The following is a 17,028-nucleotide window of genomic DNA, read 5'->3' on the forward strand; positions in this document are numbered from 1 at the left end:
TTTGTTTGAAAATCATTTAAAAGAGAATATTCTAAATTACTTTCCCATGTGTGAACAGTTAAACAATAAGAATCAAAGTTTTACCCTTTCTCAATATTGTCCCAAACTAGAAAAGATAAAAGAAGAATTTGATAGGTGATTTAAATATTTTAAGGTGAGCAAGAAGTTTTTTTTGCTTTTTACAGATCCTTTTTCCTTTAATTTTGAAAAAGCTCCTATTTGTATTCAAATGGAACTTATTGATTTCCAAAATGATTCCATTCTAAAAGCGAAATATCAAGAAGTCGGTGTACCAAAAATATACAGTTATTTAAGTCAAAAATATCCAGAAATAAAAAAAGTTTACAGCAAATATTCTATGTTATTTTGGAAGCACCTATTTATGTGAACAATTATTCTCATGTATGAAAGGTAACAAAACAGCCAACAGATCAAGATTAACCCGACGTCAACCTTTCTGCCATAATGAAGGTCGTATGCTCACAATCTTTGAGTCCAAATTTTGGCAGGCTGGTTAATAAACGTCAAGTGTTGGGAAAAAAATGAAATACTGAAATTAAATTACTATAATTATATTATTATGCAAGTGTGTGTGTGTACTAGGCCCCCCCCGTGTTCGGGACTGGTAGGCCAGTTCTCCTTGAATTCTGGTGACTTGAATTTCGAAGACTATTTCAGAATGTATAAATATATAAATATTTGATTTATTCAAATAAAATTTAATTTCAGTTTAATTTGGATTTAATGCTATTGTAAATATTAATATAATAAAAATATTCTTTATATTATTATTTTTTTTTGAGTTGTCATAATCATTATACTATTATTTTATGTCTTGTAATGACTTAAATAAATAAAATTTTTGTTATTAATTATCCTATTTAATTATACTCAATTTTTCACTTTCCTTTGATTCTAATTAGTGCTGGTTTTTTTAGTCGAAAATTTTTTGCAGCCCACTTGAGATATACTTTTATAGCAAATGGCCCGCGGTCCAATTGAGTTTGAGACTCCTGCTTTAAGGGCAAATAGGATACTCTAATATCACTACACAATCAAGTATAAAATGAAATATTATTATTCTATTTCTCTATATGAGAAATAGAATAATAAGGAAGTTGCTATAATAGATCAAATATTTTATAAGTATACTCTTTACCTCCCCTCTCAATAAATACACATTTATGCCACACATTACAGGTTTCAAAAACAGTGCATTGGTGCCTTGTATGGGCAAGTAGTACAGAAGAAAGAATAGAACTATTTATGTGTCTCTTGAACTAAAGGTAGTCCTTGCAGAAAAACAGTGTGAAGAAAAGTTTTCCAGAGGCAAAATGTAGATGGAATGTAAGAGGATAAGTTATAAATTAAATATGCCAAGAAATTATATTCTTGATTTAATCCTTTATCCATGCATAAGCAGATAATCCTCTATCCACGCATAAGCAGACAAAGTTTGTGTGTGAAGTATCTTCATGACAGTGCTACTTGTATGTAGAGGCTAATGACTTCACATTGATTGCATTAGTATCCTATAATGCAAAGCACATACATACACGGGTATGTATAACGCTATGCATTAATGGAAGGACCACTACCCAGAATGGTTTCGACCTTTATTGAGGTATGTTGACGTGCAGGGATACCTCTCCAAAAACTCTGAGTGATCTACAAGATCACTTTAAATCTTACTGAGTGACCCTAAAGGATCACTACTAAACTCATCACTCCTGACTTGAATGACTCCAGGACAGAAACCTCAGCAGTGGCTCCACTGAGCTTTAAGTTTGCTTGCTTCCTGGGGAAGCAAGCAAACCCAAAGATGAACATTAAATATCATCAGTGTGAGCTAGACCCAGAAGGGATACAAGTAGTGAAAAGGTGTATCACCTTATTATTAACTACTCTGGATCAGAGATTGTTGAAAGTTTTTTCACTTGGTTATACTATAAATGAAAGATGCCAAGAAATTATTTTAATCCTTTATCCAAGTGTAAGCAGACAAAGCTTGCATGTGAAGGGCTACTAGAAGCTAATGACTTCACATCAATTTCCTTAGTATTCCATAATGCAAAGTGGATATCCTTTTGGGTGTGTGTAATGCTCTGAATTATGGCATGAGCCACAAAGTGAAAAAACTTTCAACAGAGGATAAGTTAGTTCAGTAGGATTGAAGTGGGGCTGTGAAACAATGTGGACAAGCAGCTTGTTTTCTCAGAATAAGGGAAAAGTGGAGAGATGAAAGAAGTCACTTCCATAGGTAACAGTGCCAAAAATATATAGAAAAGACATAATACAAAAACAAAACTCTAGGAGAGAATGGCATTATTTGTTAGAAAGGCGGTTTTCTGTTAATCAGATGGTAAATGAGAGAGTTTTTGGTGCACCACCCCAAACATGAGAATAATATTCTAAGGGTAAGGATTTGCACAGTATTAGCAGCTGTGCAGGTGAGAAGTAGTATTGAACAGAAAAGGACACTTATTTTTTGGAGGCTGAGGAAGCTGTGGAGGTGATGTATTTGTGCCAAAATTAGACGCATGTAAGTCATTCCAAGAAGAAACGACTGATCATGTGTAGAGATCATTGTCAAAGGCCAAGGGAAAAGTGAATTGATATCTTTCTTGCAAGAATTAAGATGGGTCAGTATTTTTATAGCACTGAAATTTACAAGGGTTTCCTTACTCCATTGAGTTAGTCGGTTTCATCCAGAAGCAAAAGAATTTTTTCTCTGTTAAACTTTGAGTATTTTATCCTGCAAAACATTGTTTTGAGTTATGGTGATTTCAGCCATAATTCAAAACAACCAAAACCTTCACACAACTAGAAAATGCTGAAGAGCTTAGTGCATGTAAGATATTGGTTATGGAAAATTTGGATGCTTGGAATGTTAATTAGCATTCTAAAGTTTGTCATTGAAGAAGAGGAATAGAGTGCATTATCATTAGCAAAACGTGAATTGGATTTGATATCAGTGAGTGGCATCAATTATGTACAGGAAGAGGAGTGCAAGTGAAAATGCAGAACCCTGAGGTACTCTTGTATTGGGGGAAAAATCTGGAAGGTGATTCCATTCACAACATTAACAAGCAGTGAACAGCCAGAAAGGAAACTGAGACTCAGTTTCAAAGGCCAGAAAGCAGATTAGAAGATGTTAGCATTCTACTAAGTAGCCTGTATGCTAGAATTGTCAAATTCTCTGGAAATATGACGAGTGAAATTATTTTTTATTATTACCTGTTCATGAATATATTTCTAAGAGAAAATAATGTTTTTGTAAAAGTTAAAATATTATTGGATGATATATTTTTTTTAAATTTAATAAAATGACATAATTTTCATATATATGCAATATAGAAAAGGGAGGTTATAGGAGGGAAGGGAATTTACTACTAAATCATTGTGCCTACAGGCAATCTGTTATTTGCCTCTCTTCTGTGTTTGTTGTATCAGATCAAGATATTTTACAAGTGAAATTATTTCTTATTCTTTCTTTCTCTGATTAGAAATTCTAATTAAGAATAAAGTTTGTGAAATATATGCAAATATCAACTTATGACTTTTTTTTTAATTGAACTAATACAGTCATCCCTTGACTTACGCCTGCTCGAAGATACGTCTGTGATTTTATAAGGGAATAAATGACATTTTTGACTATACTTTCAAACAAGATGCAAGCGAGCTTAAAGTAAAACGGTTTCTATTTAACAACAATGCATCGTGCAGTGGCAACAGCACATTCAGCTGCAACCTCCCTCGGCAGTTGGCACGTGTCTTCAGCAGTTCTTCTGTTGATTTTGTTTGAGAAATAGGTTATTTGTGAATTTATTGTTAAATATTTCACGATATTTTGTATGCAACATGTCCCCTGCATGCCCAATCAAAAAACCTAGTGAAGAATCACAGAAAAAGACAGAACAAGACATCATAGATGAAGCAATGACAGGGTCCTATTGGTGATATGGAAAAGCTACTTGCAACATGGATAGAGAACCTGAACCAAAAGTGCATACCCCTTAGCACTATGACCATAACCGCTAACGCACTAACTCTCTTCAACATGTTGAAGGAGGAAGCAGGGCCGGTTTACGACTATGAATTCAACGCTTCTTCTGATTGGTTCATGAGATTCAAACAGTGTTTTGCACTACATAATGTGAAAATGTATGGTGAATCTTCAAGTGCTGATGAGAAGGCTGCCAAGGAGTTTGTGAAGAAATTAGATAAAATTATTACGGAGGAAAATTATTTGCCACAGCAAATAATTAATATGGATGAGACCTCCTTGTTTTGGAAAAAAATTCCCGAGCAGACATTCATCCACAAAAATCTAAAATCTATGCCCGGTTTCAAAGCTCTTAAAGACCATATTACGATTCTGTTAGGGGATAATAGGGCTGGATATAAACAAACTATTTGTGACATGGCACAGTGAGAATCCATGAGCCTTCAAAAACATTAGGAAGCATACTCTTCCCGTTCATTATCGGAGCAATAAGAAGTCATGGATGACTGAAAATTGTTAAGAATGCCTTGATTAACTGTTATGTGAGTGAAATAGAAAGCTGTTGTGTGAAAGCAAATGTAGAATTTAAAATTTTATTAATTCCAGATAATGTTCCAGATCATCCACCTTACATTGATGATCTTCACCCCAAGATCAAGTTTCTCCCTCCAAACACTATTTCATTGATCCAACCGATGGATCAGGGAGTTCTTGCAAGTTTTTAAGGCTTATTATTTACGGAGAACTTTTTCACAAGCCATTTCTGCCACTGAAGGAAATCAGATGCTCATGCAATTCTGGAAAGCATTTAACATTCTATTAAAAATATTGCTGTGGCTTGGGACAAAGTGACCTCTCAATGTATGAGTGGCATATGGAAAAAGACATTAAAAAGTTTGTACACATTGAAAGTTTTGCCCACTTATTTCTTCACTCAATTTTATAAATTGAGTGAAGAAATAGTGGGTCTAGCAAACAATCTGCATCTCGAAATGAATGAAGATGACATAATTCGACTCATAGAAAGTATCCCTGAAGAGTTCACAGTGAAGAATTGGTCGAACTGGAGGAACATGTTGCAGAAGAGGAAGAACGAGAAAAAGAAGAAGGAAAACAGAAACAACAAAGTAGTTAAACAATTCACAGTCAAGGGTCTTGCAGAAATATTCTTTGCAGTTAGCCGATGTTCTCAAAATGGCTGAAAACATGGACCCCAATGTTGAACAATGCTTATTAGTTGGAAGGAAAGTACATGATGCATTTGTTTGCTATAAACAAATTTATGATGAAAAGAAGAGGAATACTTAAAGCATATTGGACATTTTCACCAAAAAAACAAAGGTTACACCAAGAGAGCTACAGCATAATCCTTCCAATAGGGAAGGTAATGAAGATGTGATTGTGGAGAAAGATTAGGGTGATTATTCTCCTGTTTTATAGTAATGCACAGTACAGTTTTATAGGGTTTAAAAATTGAAATGACAGTATACTTATTACAGCTAAGTCCCTAACATCTATAACTGTTGATATAATGTATCGACTTATGTCCTGCCAGATGGAATGGAACCCTGACATAAGTCAAGGGATGACTATAAATGAATTTAAGTTAGAATATTAAAAATTGTGTACTGTAAAAATTACTAATATTATTATTCTTGGACCGATAGTGAAATCAGTGTGTCATAACATTTTAATTTTTTTAATTTAGTGATATATTTGTTGGCATGAAGATTGACAGGACAAAACCTACACAGTCTATGGAAATTGCCTCAAAAGTTGATGCAAAAGTAGTGCCTGAACCATATGATGATACTGCAAGCAAAGTGCATTTAGCTGATTTTAAGAAGAAAATTAAAACACGCTTGTCACCAAGGTAAGGATTTAAAACAGATTGTTTGCTTGATCATGCTTAAAAGTTTAGCAGCAAGTCTTGCAACTGAGATATATGCTTCCTGATCTCTCTCTCTCTTTTTATAAACCATTATATAAGTTATAATAAAATAATAAAAGTGCCTTTAATGTAACTCCAGGTCATGCTTATTATGCTTCATAAAGTTTTATGATTAAATACAGCAATACAAAAAACTCATAATCATAAATTTCCTGATATGTTCTTTTAAGGGGTGTTTAGGCTACTATGATTACAGTGCTACATGATTCAGTTTACATTATTACTAATGTATTAAAATTTTCCTCCAAATTAGTCTGTCACTTGTCAGCACTCCAATATTATCGAATCTAACATTTTGTTCTTCTAAGATACTTCTGACTGAATCAGTCCAGCTAAACTTTGGTCTTCCTCTGAGTCCTTTTCTTGCCATCTTGGCATCAAACACCTGTTTTGCTAATTTCTCCTCACCCATTCTATTTAACTAGCCATACCGCTTTATATTGCTCTGCCTACACATTCTTGAATGCAAACAATGCCAAGTTCCTTCCTAATGTCTTCATTTTTAATATAATTCTACTATCGATTCACTCTCCTAATTTTTCTCAGAATCCTCATATCTGTGGTCTCTATCTTTGATCATGTGCTTTATTACTAACCCAACTCTCAGATCCATTACTTAAAACTGGCTTGAATGCTGTCTTGTGTACTGCTAGTTTAGGGCTAATACAAGTAGCCCTTCCTATTATGCTACTTTACTTTTTGTACTATTGTTTAATTTCATAGGCATAATAATAATAATAATAATAATATTTAACCATAATAATAATTATTATTATGGTCTACACCAGTGGTTCTTAACTGGTGTTCTGCGGAAGGTAAATAAGTGTTCTGCGAGAAGTTCTGGAATTTGTCATTTTTAAATTAATTTAATGGTGGTTAATCGATGCTTAATTAATTAATAATTAATTATCAATTATTGATTAATAATACAAAATCAGCTAAATTACCAATTAATTTATACATTACAAAATAACCAAGATGTTCTGTGAAAATTTCAGGATTTGTGAAGTGTTCCGTAGTCGAAAAAAGTTTGAGAAACACTGGTCTACACTATGGAATCTTTAGACTCATTAAGGGAGGCCCTAAACATCATGCCATGCACTATCCAATATTTGTACAGTATCTATCATACTTTGTTTAGAGCTCATTCATAGTCATGGCACCCAAGCAGACTCTGGCAACCTATTCCACTCATCCACCATTCTCCAAGCAAAAAATCTTGTCCTGATGCCCCTGTTGACTACACTCTTGCTCAGTTTCCAAGGGTGGCCCTTAGTTATCCCATCACCAGACCTCTTCTGAAAAATATCCTTGTTAATTTTGTATAAACCTTGCAGTAATTTGTTTGGTTTAATCACATCACCAGTTTTCTGCCTGTCAACCAATTTCTGTAACCCACAAATCTTCAACCTATCCTTATAGGGTTCATTTCATAGACCTGCTACCATCTTGATCACTTTACTCTGGATCCTCTCCACCTTTTCCTCATCCCCAGGAAATCCAGGTGACCTGGGGATGAGGAAAAGGTCAAGACAGGGATCTTACCAAAGCTCTATAAAAAGATATAATAACCTGCTTGTTGGGGGTATTCTTCAGTAACCAAGTAATCTGATGAGCTGCTTTAGCCACTTTTGCAATATTCCCCCTGAACTTTAACTCCTTATCCATTAACACCCCCAAATCGCTGGCTTCATCAATTTTCTGGAGTACAGTTTCATCAATGTGGCAGCTGGTAATCTTTTCATCCCAAAATGCATAACCTTACACTTTTCTACATTAATTTGACATCCATTCTCCTTTTCTAAGTCTGCAAATCATCCTGCAAAATTTTGACATCATCTGTATTAACTGTTGCTCTACCCAACTTTGCATCATCAGTAAATAATTGAACAGTTCCTCTCAGATTCTTTCCTATATTGTTAATGTACAAATTAAACAGTAGCGGTCCAAGAACAGAACCCTGTGGCACACCCCTAGTCGCAGGCTTTCTTTTGGACTCTACTCCTGAATAAACTACTCTCTAATATCTCTCTCTCAACAGTCTTCCTCCTATCTACCTCACCAATCCTATATCCATCCCCATGTGCTGCAGTTTGCTGATTAGAATTCAATGTGGTATCGTGTCAAAGGCGTTTGCAAAGTCCAGCAATATCACTGTCAACTGATAACCTTGATCCAACTCAGTTGTCACCAGTGGTGAGCTATGGAAATTTTAACAAAGGGCTCGCATCGTCGAGCAAAAAAAGAAAAAAAAAAGAGGCCTAACTTAGTCCTTATAATACTTATATTGCGACTTTGTAGAGGTTCTGACAGATATGATAATTCCTGTAGGATATCAATCATTAATGCTAGATCTTTTAAAAATTTCAAATTGAGAAGTCGGTTTAAAAAGCCTTTATATTTATCGTTCGATGCAAAATGCTTGCATAAAGCTGGGTAATTTCTCCACAAAGCAAGAGCCATTCGTAAACTGCAAGCTGCCCATTGTGGTCCAAACACAATGCTGATCTTTAAAATTTCGATATCAAGGTCTTTTGCAATCATATTTAATTCTCGTTGATTTTTTGGTGATTGATGATAAAAAGCATATAATTTATCCATAAATATTTCAAAATGATTTATTTCTTTAATGTTTTTTATCGAATCGTCTATTAAGTGTAAACGATGAGCACAATGGCAAATCACAACGTTGGGAAATTTTTGTAGAAGTTTGATTGCAACGCCTGATTTATTTCCTAACCATCAGAACAAAATGCAATGAAATGATTTTTTAAATAGTTATCAGAAAATCCAGTTCTACAAGAAAGTTCTTGTAGAACTAGAAAATACAGTGGTATTTTCTAGTTCTACAAGATTATTAAACAAGAAGAACAAGGGGGCTCACAAATTTGAGAAAAATTTAACAAAAGGGCTCGCGCGAGCCCCTTATAGCTCACCACTGGTTGTCACTGTATTATAAAATGTGAGCAGGTTACTGAGGCATGACCTACCCTCCCCAAAACCATGCTGCCCCCACCCCCATGCAGTATTTTAGTTCTGTCTATCCATTCCTATTTTGCTCTTGACCAACTTCTCCAGTACCTTGAGTATGACTTCTGATATGCTGATCAGTCAGTAATTTGCTACATCAGTCTTGGAGTCTCCTTTATACAGTGGAACTATTTTCCTTTTTTTATCCTCTTGGGAGCAACCCAGAGCTGAGACTTCGATTAAACAATGTGATCAAAGGCACTGCCAATTCCCTGGCACCTTCTCACGAGTTTCGTGAGAAGGTGCCAGGGAATCCCATATCTGTATTCACATCAAGGTTCTGTAATATGCTATGCATCTCCAGAGTGCAGAGTGTTCACTTAGTAATTCTACTATTTTGTGCCTGGTTCAGTTACCTCCCTGCTATCATCATTCATTAAAATAATTCTGCTATAAACATTCTTCCTTTTGCTTGCAATATACTGAAAGAAATCTTTGAGATTATCTTTGGCCCGTACTGCTAATTTCATTTCATACTCTGTGTTTGCTTTTCTTACCACACTGGTTCTTTCTGGCCTGTGCTTTGTACTGCTCATGTGCCTGCTGGTCACTTTTCTCCCTGAATTCCCTATACAAATTTTTTTTTCTTGTAGTGCTAGCTTAATGGTGGTATTCATCCCTTTAATTCCCACTTGATTTATTTTCCTGACTCTATTATGAATCTGCTATTACTTCCCTCAAACACTCCTTTGCCACTTTCCACATGCTATTAACATCCAGATGGCACTGATCCAAGCAATCTCCTAAGCTAGTCATACTTACCAGTCCTGTAAATCCACATACTTCCCCCCCCCCCTCTCCTAACTGAAAATCCGACACATTTAGCCACCTCTCAGGTCAAGACCATATGATCACTGTCACCAAGCAGTGGCAATGTGGTCATATTGGTTACGAACAAATTATCTGATGCAGTTACTAGACCTAGCACTCTCAGACCTCTAGTACATTTCATCACACGCTGTCTCAGATAATTATTCCTTAGGTAACTACATAAATTACATTTCCTTCCTCCCACGTGTCCTTTTGATCCTTCCAATCTTTCTCATAGTAATTACTCACCTTCCATTCATCGAGCTTATTTGGATGATGGGGATAGTATGCAGATACTATCCCCATTATCCTTTACATCCCCTGGTCTATAGATGCAAGCAACTGTGTATTTTGTTCTTATGGCCACTATCTCACATCAGATGGCCTCAAATGTGCTATTTTCACTGGCCTCAGTTGGATTCATACTCTTTGGTTACAGTTCATTGGTTATCAATTAATTTTTATTTTGGTTTAAGCCAATAAGAATACAATTTGGGCGGCTAAATCCCAAATTGCCAGCCCATCATCGTTCATTCGGTATCCAGGTAGATGTGAAGGTAGATATCCCCATCATACAATCCTCACCATGAGAAGGTGAGGATTGGACATTAGGTCAGAATCCCTGATCGGTTCTCCGCCTTCCTTTAAAGGCTATGTGGAGGTCTCCTCTCAGTTATATAGCTTTGACCCTTAAGATCTGATAATGTCAGAGTCTTGACAGGTAACTGACTGATTTGGAGGAAAATTGTAGATAGGAAGTTAGTAATGATGTAATTTTTCATGTAGTAATATCATATCCTGTACACCCTTTGAGGGTATATATCAGGAATTTGATGATGGCTGTCAATTAATAATACTCACCCCCCCCCCCCACCATTCTTTTCTCTCTATCCTCCTTGAATATACTTGAATACCTCCTTGAATGTTAGTGGGACAGAATGCCCTTCACGTTCTGTCCCACTAACTATATCATCTTCTGTCAGCCATGGCTCACTAATGCCAATAACCTTTGGCCAAGATGAATTAACTAATTGCAAAATTAGTTAGATCATCTTGGCCAAAAATTATCTTGGCTCTCTTGTTCTGAATGCTCCTGGCATTAGTGTACATAAAGCGCAATAGCCCCTTAGGCCCACTGCTGTCCTTTATACTAACTATTCCATTCTCATTTGCTACCAGTGGTATTAACAGCTGGCTCACTGGTATCTGTACTTGCTCAACAGCTTCTTCTCCCCCTGCCCCCACCAATGCTCTAGTTTCCTGATTTTGGATATCTGCTTTCACTTCATTCAACAACACTCCAGACTCAACGCACCAAATTCATTCATATGCAAGCCTCATTCCTATATAAGTCCTTTTGTCTGTCAAACTCACTCCACACATCCACAAATTTCACATCATTCCTTCTGAATAACCTATGCATTAACTCATCTATATGACTTCACTATTATGGACCTCCTCCTCAATTCAGTTTTGTCATACCACTGCAATAGACTCACTATCTTAACTCTCTCACTCTTTTTTTTTGCTACTTTCAGTAACTCTTTAATGTCCTCCCTCATACCATACTTTTCTCCTTTCAAATCATTCGAACCAGAATAACATGGTCAACCAGATGTTTGTGACTAGGATGAAAAGAGGTGGGGGTCTGTATATTTTAATACATAGAATTTAAAAATATAACTTATTTTTAGTCCTCTTCCTCTAGGCATGTAATATTTTGTGTGTGTGTGTTGATCACTTTACAGATGAGAGGCGGCAAAACCTATAGCAAATGAGTGCTGTGTGTGTGTAGGGGTTCAGATAAAAGTAATTTATTGATATTCTTTGGAAGAGCTGGAGGTTTTAGTCTTTGGGAAATAATACTTCAAGGAGAATGCTATTCCAAAGAACAGGTAGATGAAATGAAAAACGAATGAGTTTAATAGATTAGCATTTCAACTGTAAAAGGATGTTGGGCAGCTGCTGCTCATGTAATTTTGGGTTCAGGAGAAATAGAGAAAATTATGAATGCCAGTTCTGCTGAATGATCTAGAAATATCTGGATCGAATATTTGATAGAATAGTTCTAGAAATATCTGTAGAAAAGACAGTGTGGAAACTGATAATCTCTGAGAAAGTAGTTGGAGAGAGTCTTCTAGAATATAATCGTTAATTAGAAAAATTGCCTTTTGTACAGTATCAAAATTTTTGGTGATATTTTTGGAGTACTGTCCCAAACATGAGAGCAGTATTCCAAGGTTGGGTGAATTTGTACAATTAGAAGACTGTACATCTTCCAAGTTTTTTGGAAGCTGGGAGCTGTAGAAGTGATATGTTTATGTCAGCAAAGGTTAAGGGTCAGTCTGAGAAGAGAGTTAAGCGTTATCAAAGAGGTAAGGGGAGAAGAACTAAGGTATTTATTTTTCAGAGAAAAAAAGACAAAATTGTGTTTCAGAAGCATCGAAGGTGACTAGATTGTTACTACCCAATTGAAGGATGGTAAGGAGATGGAGAATATGAAAAGTTGGAATATGTTTAATTTTAATCTCAAAGGCAAGGAAACCAGCTTTTCTAATCTTAGTCCACACACGTATAATATTTTAAATGAATTTTAAAAATATTTTAATTTCTGATAGATACACCACTGTTACACACCCTGATAACTTAAGAATGTGAAAATTTCAGTTATCATGATGTAGCAAGAGAAGAAATAAAAACCCTGTATAAATAAGTAAGCAAGCTTGTTCCTAAGCAGATATCGTTAAGAGCCTTTGAAAGTAACGAATACACAAAATAAAAAGAAAGAAAATTATGCTTGCATCAACGTGAAAAATATAGCTGAAATTGTTTGTTGAACTAAATAAAAAAGGGGAGGGGAATTTATTACAGTTGTGATATGATAAAATAAGGTTAAGTAAAGCAAAGAAGATTAGTCATAGGATTTTGTATGTGAAAGGCTAGTTTTTTACACTTGAAATAAGAGATTAAAGATTCGAGTTAATTCTTAAAAAATTTTGGAAAGGGGATTAATCTAGTATAGATGACATAGAGGTTAGCTTAGACAAAAAAAAAAAACTAAAGCTTAAGGGCATAACTCTCGAATTGAGACTTCGTCACGTGTCAGTCGCGTGCACACGGACTGCAGGATGTTTTGGCAGAAAAACGCCACTCTAATTGGTCAGTGAAATCAACTCCAGTAAAGGGGGTAAGAAAAGAGCTTGAAGAAGGTGCTGGTAGGATCATCATATAAAAGGGTTATGAGACCCCCCCCCCCCCACGAGGCTTTTTTCCTGAGAGTTTTCTTCACGAGTCTTCGTATAGGTCTCACGCGGTTTTCCTGAGTGAAGCGTAAGGAGTTTTCTCCGTCCGACACGATAAGGAAACAAAGTGTGCGGGATCTCGATTCCGTGTTCCTATTGTAAGAAATGAGGGATGCCGTTTAGTTAAAAGAAAGAAGATAATGTCAGTTTGTTTCATCATCCAGTGATAGTAACGAGAAAAAGAAATCCATATAGAAGTCAATGCCCACTTGGTGAATTTCACAGCCATAGAATAGATGATCCCATGTATGTCCTTGATTGAAGCATGTAAAGTAAAGATCGAGAAAGCCCATCTTAATCCCAAAGGAACTTAGGAGTAATAAGTTATAGAAGAGTTCATGTTAGGTACTGTAAGAATCCCATGTCAATTCAAATCATATGTAACTGTAATCATTGTTCAATACCAGAACAGTTGAAGGGATTAATGAGAATTATATTAGGACTTTAGTACATGTCAGACTAGAATGAGAATAAGCTTGTTACTATTAATTAATAAGTATTCATGTGCCTAGAGATTTATGCATGTGCATTGTATTTCATTTAAGAGAGTTTTAAAGGTCATAAGTGTGTATTAGCTCAATGAAAGGATAATTTTAATTCATATTGTCTTAGTAATAAAATTAGAGTAACTGATTATATACGTCCTAGAAATTACAGAATTATAGTGTGATCAGACTAGTAAGGGGTTAGATAAAGGGTTAACTAGTTCTAGGATTATATATGTTTGTTTGTATAGAATCTGTTATGATCACAATTCCCATATAGGATCTTAGCCTAATACTTGTGTTTAGCTAGTGTTAATTTGTATTATATATTCTTAGTATTGAATTGAGTATTATTTGATAAAGAATGAATTGTACCATGTTTAAGAGTTCAATAAACTTTTTCAATGAAAATACAGTTGTCTGAGATTGCCGCTCAATGCGCCACTTGTAACAACGTACGAAACTAATCACGCAGGGGGGGGGGGGGTTGTTAAGTTACGAGATAAAGGTCACGATTGCATATTAGTTTCACACTCAGACATATTTTGTTAATTACTCCTTGTTTTTGAATTTTATCTTAAACTAAATGTCCTGAAAAGCGCACTATAAAATAAATATTTAGGGACACTAAGGGGAGAAGAAGCTTGAATATTTATGTTTGGGTGAGATCTCGTATATAGATAAGATTTGGATAAAGACAAGTAGAGTTTCAAAGGATAGTTGAAAGCATAATAATCGTAAATTGGGACACAACACCACCCAATGGTGGTATCTATCAGAAATTTGATGATGATTCCTTAGATCAGAGTAGCTGACAATAAGTCAGGTTGTTTGATCTTAGACCATCCACATATTGCCAATAGCAGGTGATACAAAAATGAAATGGACTTGCAATTATTGTCTAATCTCATGATTCAAGGAGAGATGGTCACTAGTACCGGTTGATTTTTTTTGAAGAGTGGGATGCTAGTCAAGCATGTGTATGTGGAGGGGAGGGGGCACCTGAGTTTGTAGCTAGTCAGTAAGGAACATTTTCCAAACAAGTTTTGCTACTACTAATAAAGATAAGTTACTTAATCGTTTTATAAAGAAATATGTGTGTGTCACTTGCAAACAGTTGCCTGGTTGGTAGATAAGTTAGAGCAGCTACTCTACACTTAATAATAGGCTGTGGTTTAAATCCCCCTGTGGCAGTGGATGTTTTGTGAATGTTCTTTAGGTGCGAGATGAATTTCTTTGTTTAGTATGAGACTGTCATTCTACTTATTGGAAGCCTGAAGTTTTGAAGAAGTTCTATGTTTGGTCTCTGGAGCAGGTTTTCAGAATTATTAATCCTTAGCTTACCCAATACTAATGCACCATATACTGCTTTTTGGGTGGGATTCACTTAAACAGTTATACTCTATGTATAGTAACACTAGAAAACAGGAGTTGGGAAGGTGTTGATGGCTGTTGTAACTGATTAGCAACAGGGTTAACCAATTTCATGATGTGTTCACAAAACCAGTAAACAAATGTATGAATTTCTGCATTCTGTAAGAAATAAGTATGAATTTCTGCATTCTATCACTTGCAAGGATATGCTTGTTAATTCTAAATGATTAATTATATAAAATAATGAATCATTTATAATTTTAAATGCTATATACTTCTAAATTTAATGTTACAACTTTCTTTGATCATTATTGAAATGTATGTTTAGACTAGGTTTTTTTCCATTGATTAAAGGAGGAAAAAAAAGTATATTTTCTTTTATTCTCATACCAGACACTCAGGCACTAGATTGTTTGTTTCTAAAATTTAATACTAAACTAATTATGGATATATATCTTATTTAGACAAAAACAAGGAGTTGATATATTTGGACAAGAACCGCTAAACATATTTACAATCAGACCCTCAGTCAGTCAGTCAGGTAAGAATTTTTCACTGCAGTCTGTCTTTTATGACTTACCATTTATGTACATTTGTTATACTATTGGTTAATAATTATATGCTATTAATTTATGACTTAGCTTTCTGAGTGATTTCTGAATGGTAGTGAATTTTGAACTACTTCCTCTCTACCCCCCCCCCCCCCCAAATGTCGCTTCTATATGATACAGCGTATTCCTACAAAGTTTTGCAGCATTTGGATCATTGGTTGGTGCTCCACAAGGCCTTAAACAGGGATACTTTAATTTTGATTGCTCTGTATATATATTAGGGTTACCATGTAATTTTATAAGCTTGGTTATTTAACTCCTAATCCCAAGTATGCAAACAATTAAGTTTGCACTTGAAACATAGTTCAAGTCTAAAGATGGTACAACACCAGAGCAACTCATTGTAAAGGTGGGTAAAGCTCTAATCACTATTCTTAGTATTTTCCCATAATGTAAAGCACATCTCACTAAAAGATGTATACTGCAATACATTATGGGTGGGGTCACTACCCAGACCAGTTTCAACCTTTTTTTGAGGTCTCCTCAGTGAGTAGCTAGACCCTAAATACCAAGGTTTTAGATAATACAGAGCCTTATCAACTTTACCTATAGAAGTTGTTGCAAGGAGTTTTTATTTTTAATAAGAATCTCTGGAGGAGATATAGATGTAATAAATTTTTTAACTTGGGGATACTGTATATTAGGGTTACCAAGTAATTTTATAAGCTTGGTTATTTAACCGGTCTGGGTAGTGACCCCACCCATAATGTATTGCAGTATACATCTTTTAGTGAGATGTGCTTTACATTATGGGAAAATACTAAGAATAGTGATCAAAGCTTTACCCACCTTTACAATGAGTTGCCCTGGTGTTGTACCATCTTTAGACTTGAACTATGTTTCAGGCGCAAACTTAATTGTTTGCATACTTGGGATTAGGAGTTAAATAACCAAGCTTATAAAATTACTTGGTTTATTTAATTTAATCGTATGGCATGAATATCAAAACATGCAGTACAATACACTTTAATAACATATAAAATTAAAAGTCATTTTAAAAACCAATAAAATTAAAAGGTTACATCCATATTGGTCAGATAGTTCATAGCTTCGGGTGTAGCACTTAAAAAGCCCAATTTGTCTCCTGAATATGCTCTGAGATAACACTGAGTCACAATATGGTTCACAGTTTGTCTCTGAGCTCCACAATCACAATGCGGGGATGGTCGTTTACCCCATTTAAAAAGCATGTCTGCACATACACCATGACCAGTTCGTATTCTATTAAGCTGAGTCCAGGATTTTCATGGGAGGTGTGAGCAAGCATCAAAACTTTCTTGTAATTCATTGAGAGAAAATTTTGTGATGTCATCTGTATGGCTCTCCCACAGTTCTTGCTACTTTTGCTTCAAGTCAAAGTTAGAATGTAGTAGTAGTTGGGCTAATTGTAGTGGTGAATGTCTTGATCTCAATCGTCGTACACTTAAATCTGGGAATCTAAATGTATTGGTAGGGCTGT

At 35.3% G+C, this 17,028-nt stretch overlaps 1 protein-coding gene across 1 annotated transcript in view; it reads left to right on the forward strand.

Annotated features, from left to right (window-relative positions):
• mRpS31 (mitochondrial ribosomal protein S31) overlaps positions 1-17,028 on the forward strand; it is a 115,483-nt gene that overhangs the window by 79,486 nt on the left and 18,969 nt on the right. Inside the window, exons 7-8 of the mRNA XM_090412260.1 lie at positions 5,715-5,879; positions 15,423-15,499. Of these exons, the coding sequence (XP_090268386.1) occupies positions 5,715-5,879; positions 15,423-15,499 (242 nt within the window). The remainder of the gene's footprint in view (positions 1-5,714; positions 5,880-15,422; positions 15,500-17,028) is intronic.

Source organism: Typopeltis vanoorti, chromosome 22, assembly GCF_054136105.1.
Source record: "Typopeltis vanoorti isolate ZY-2024b chromosome 22, IOZ_Tvanoo_1.0, whole genome shotgun sequence".
Taxonomy (NCBI): Eukaryota; Metazoa; Arthropoda; class Arachnida; order Uropygi; family Thelyphonidae; genus Typopeltis; species Typopeltis vanoorti.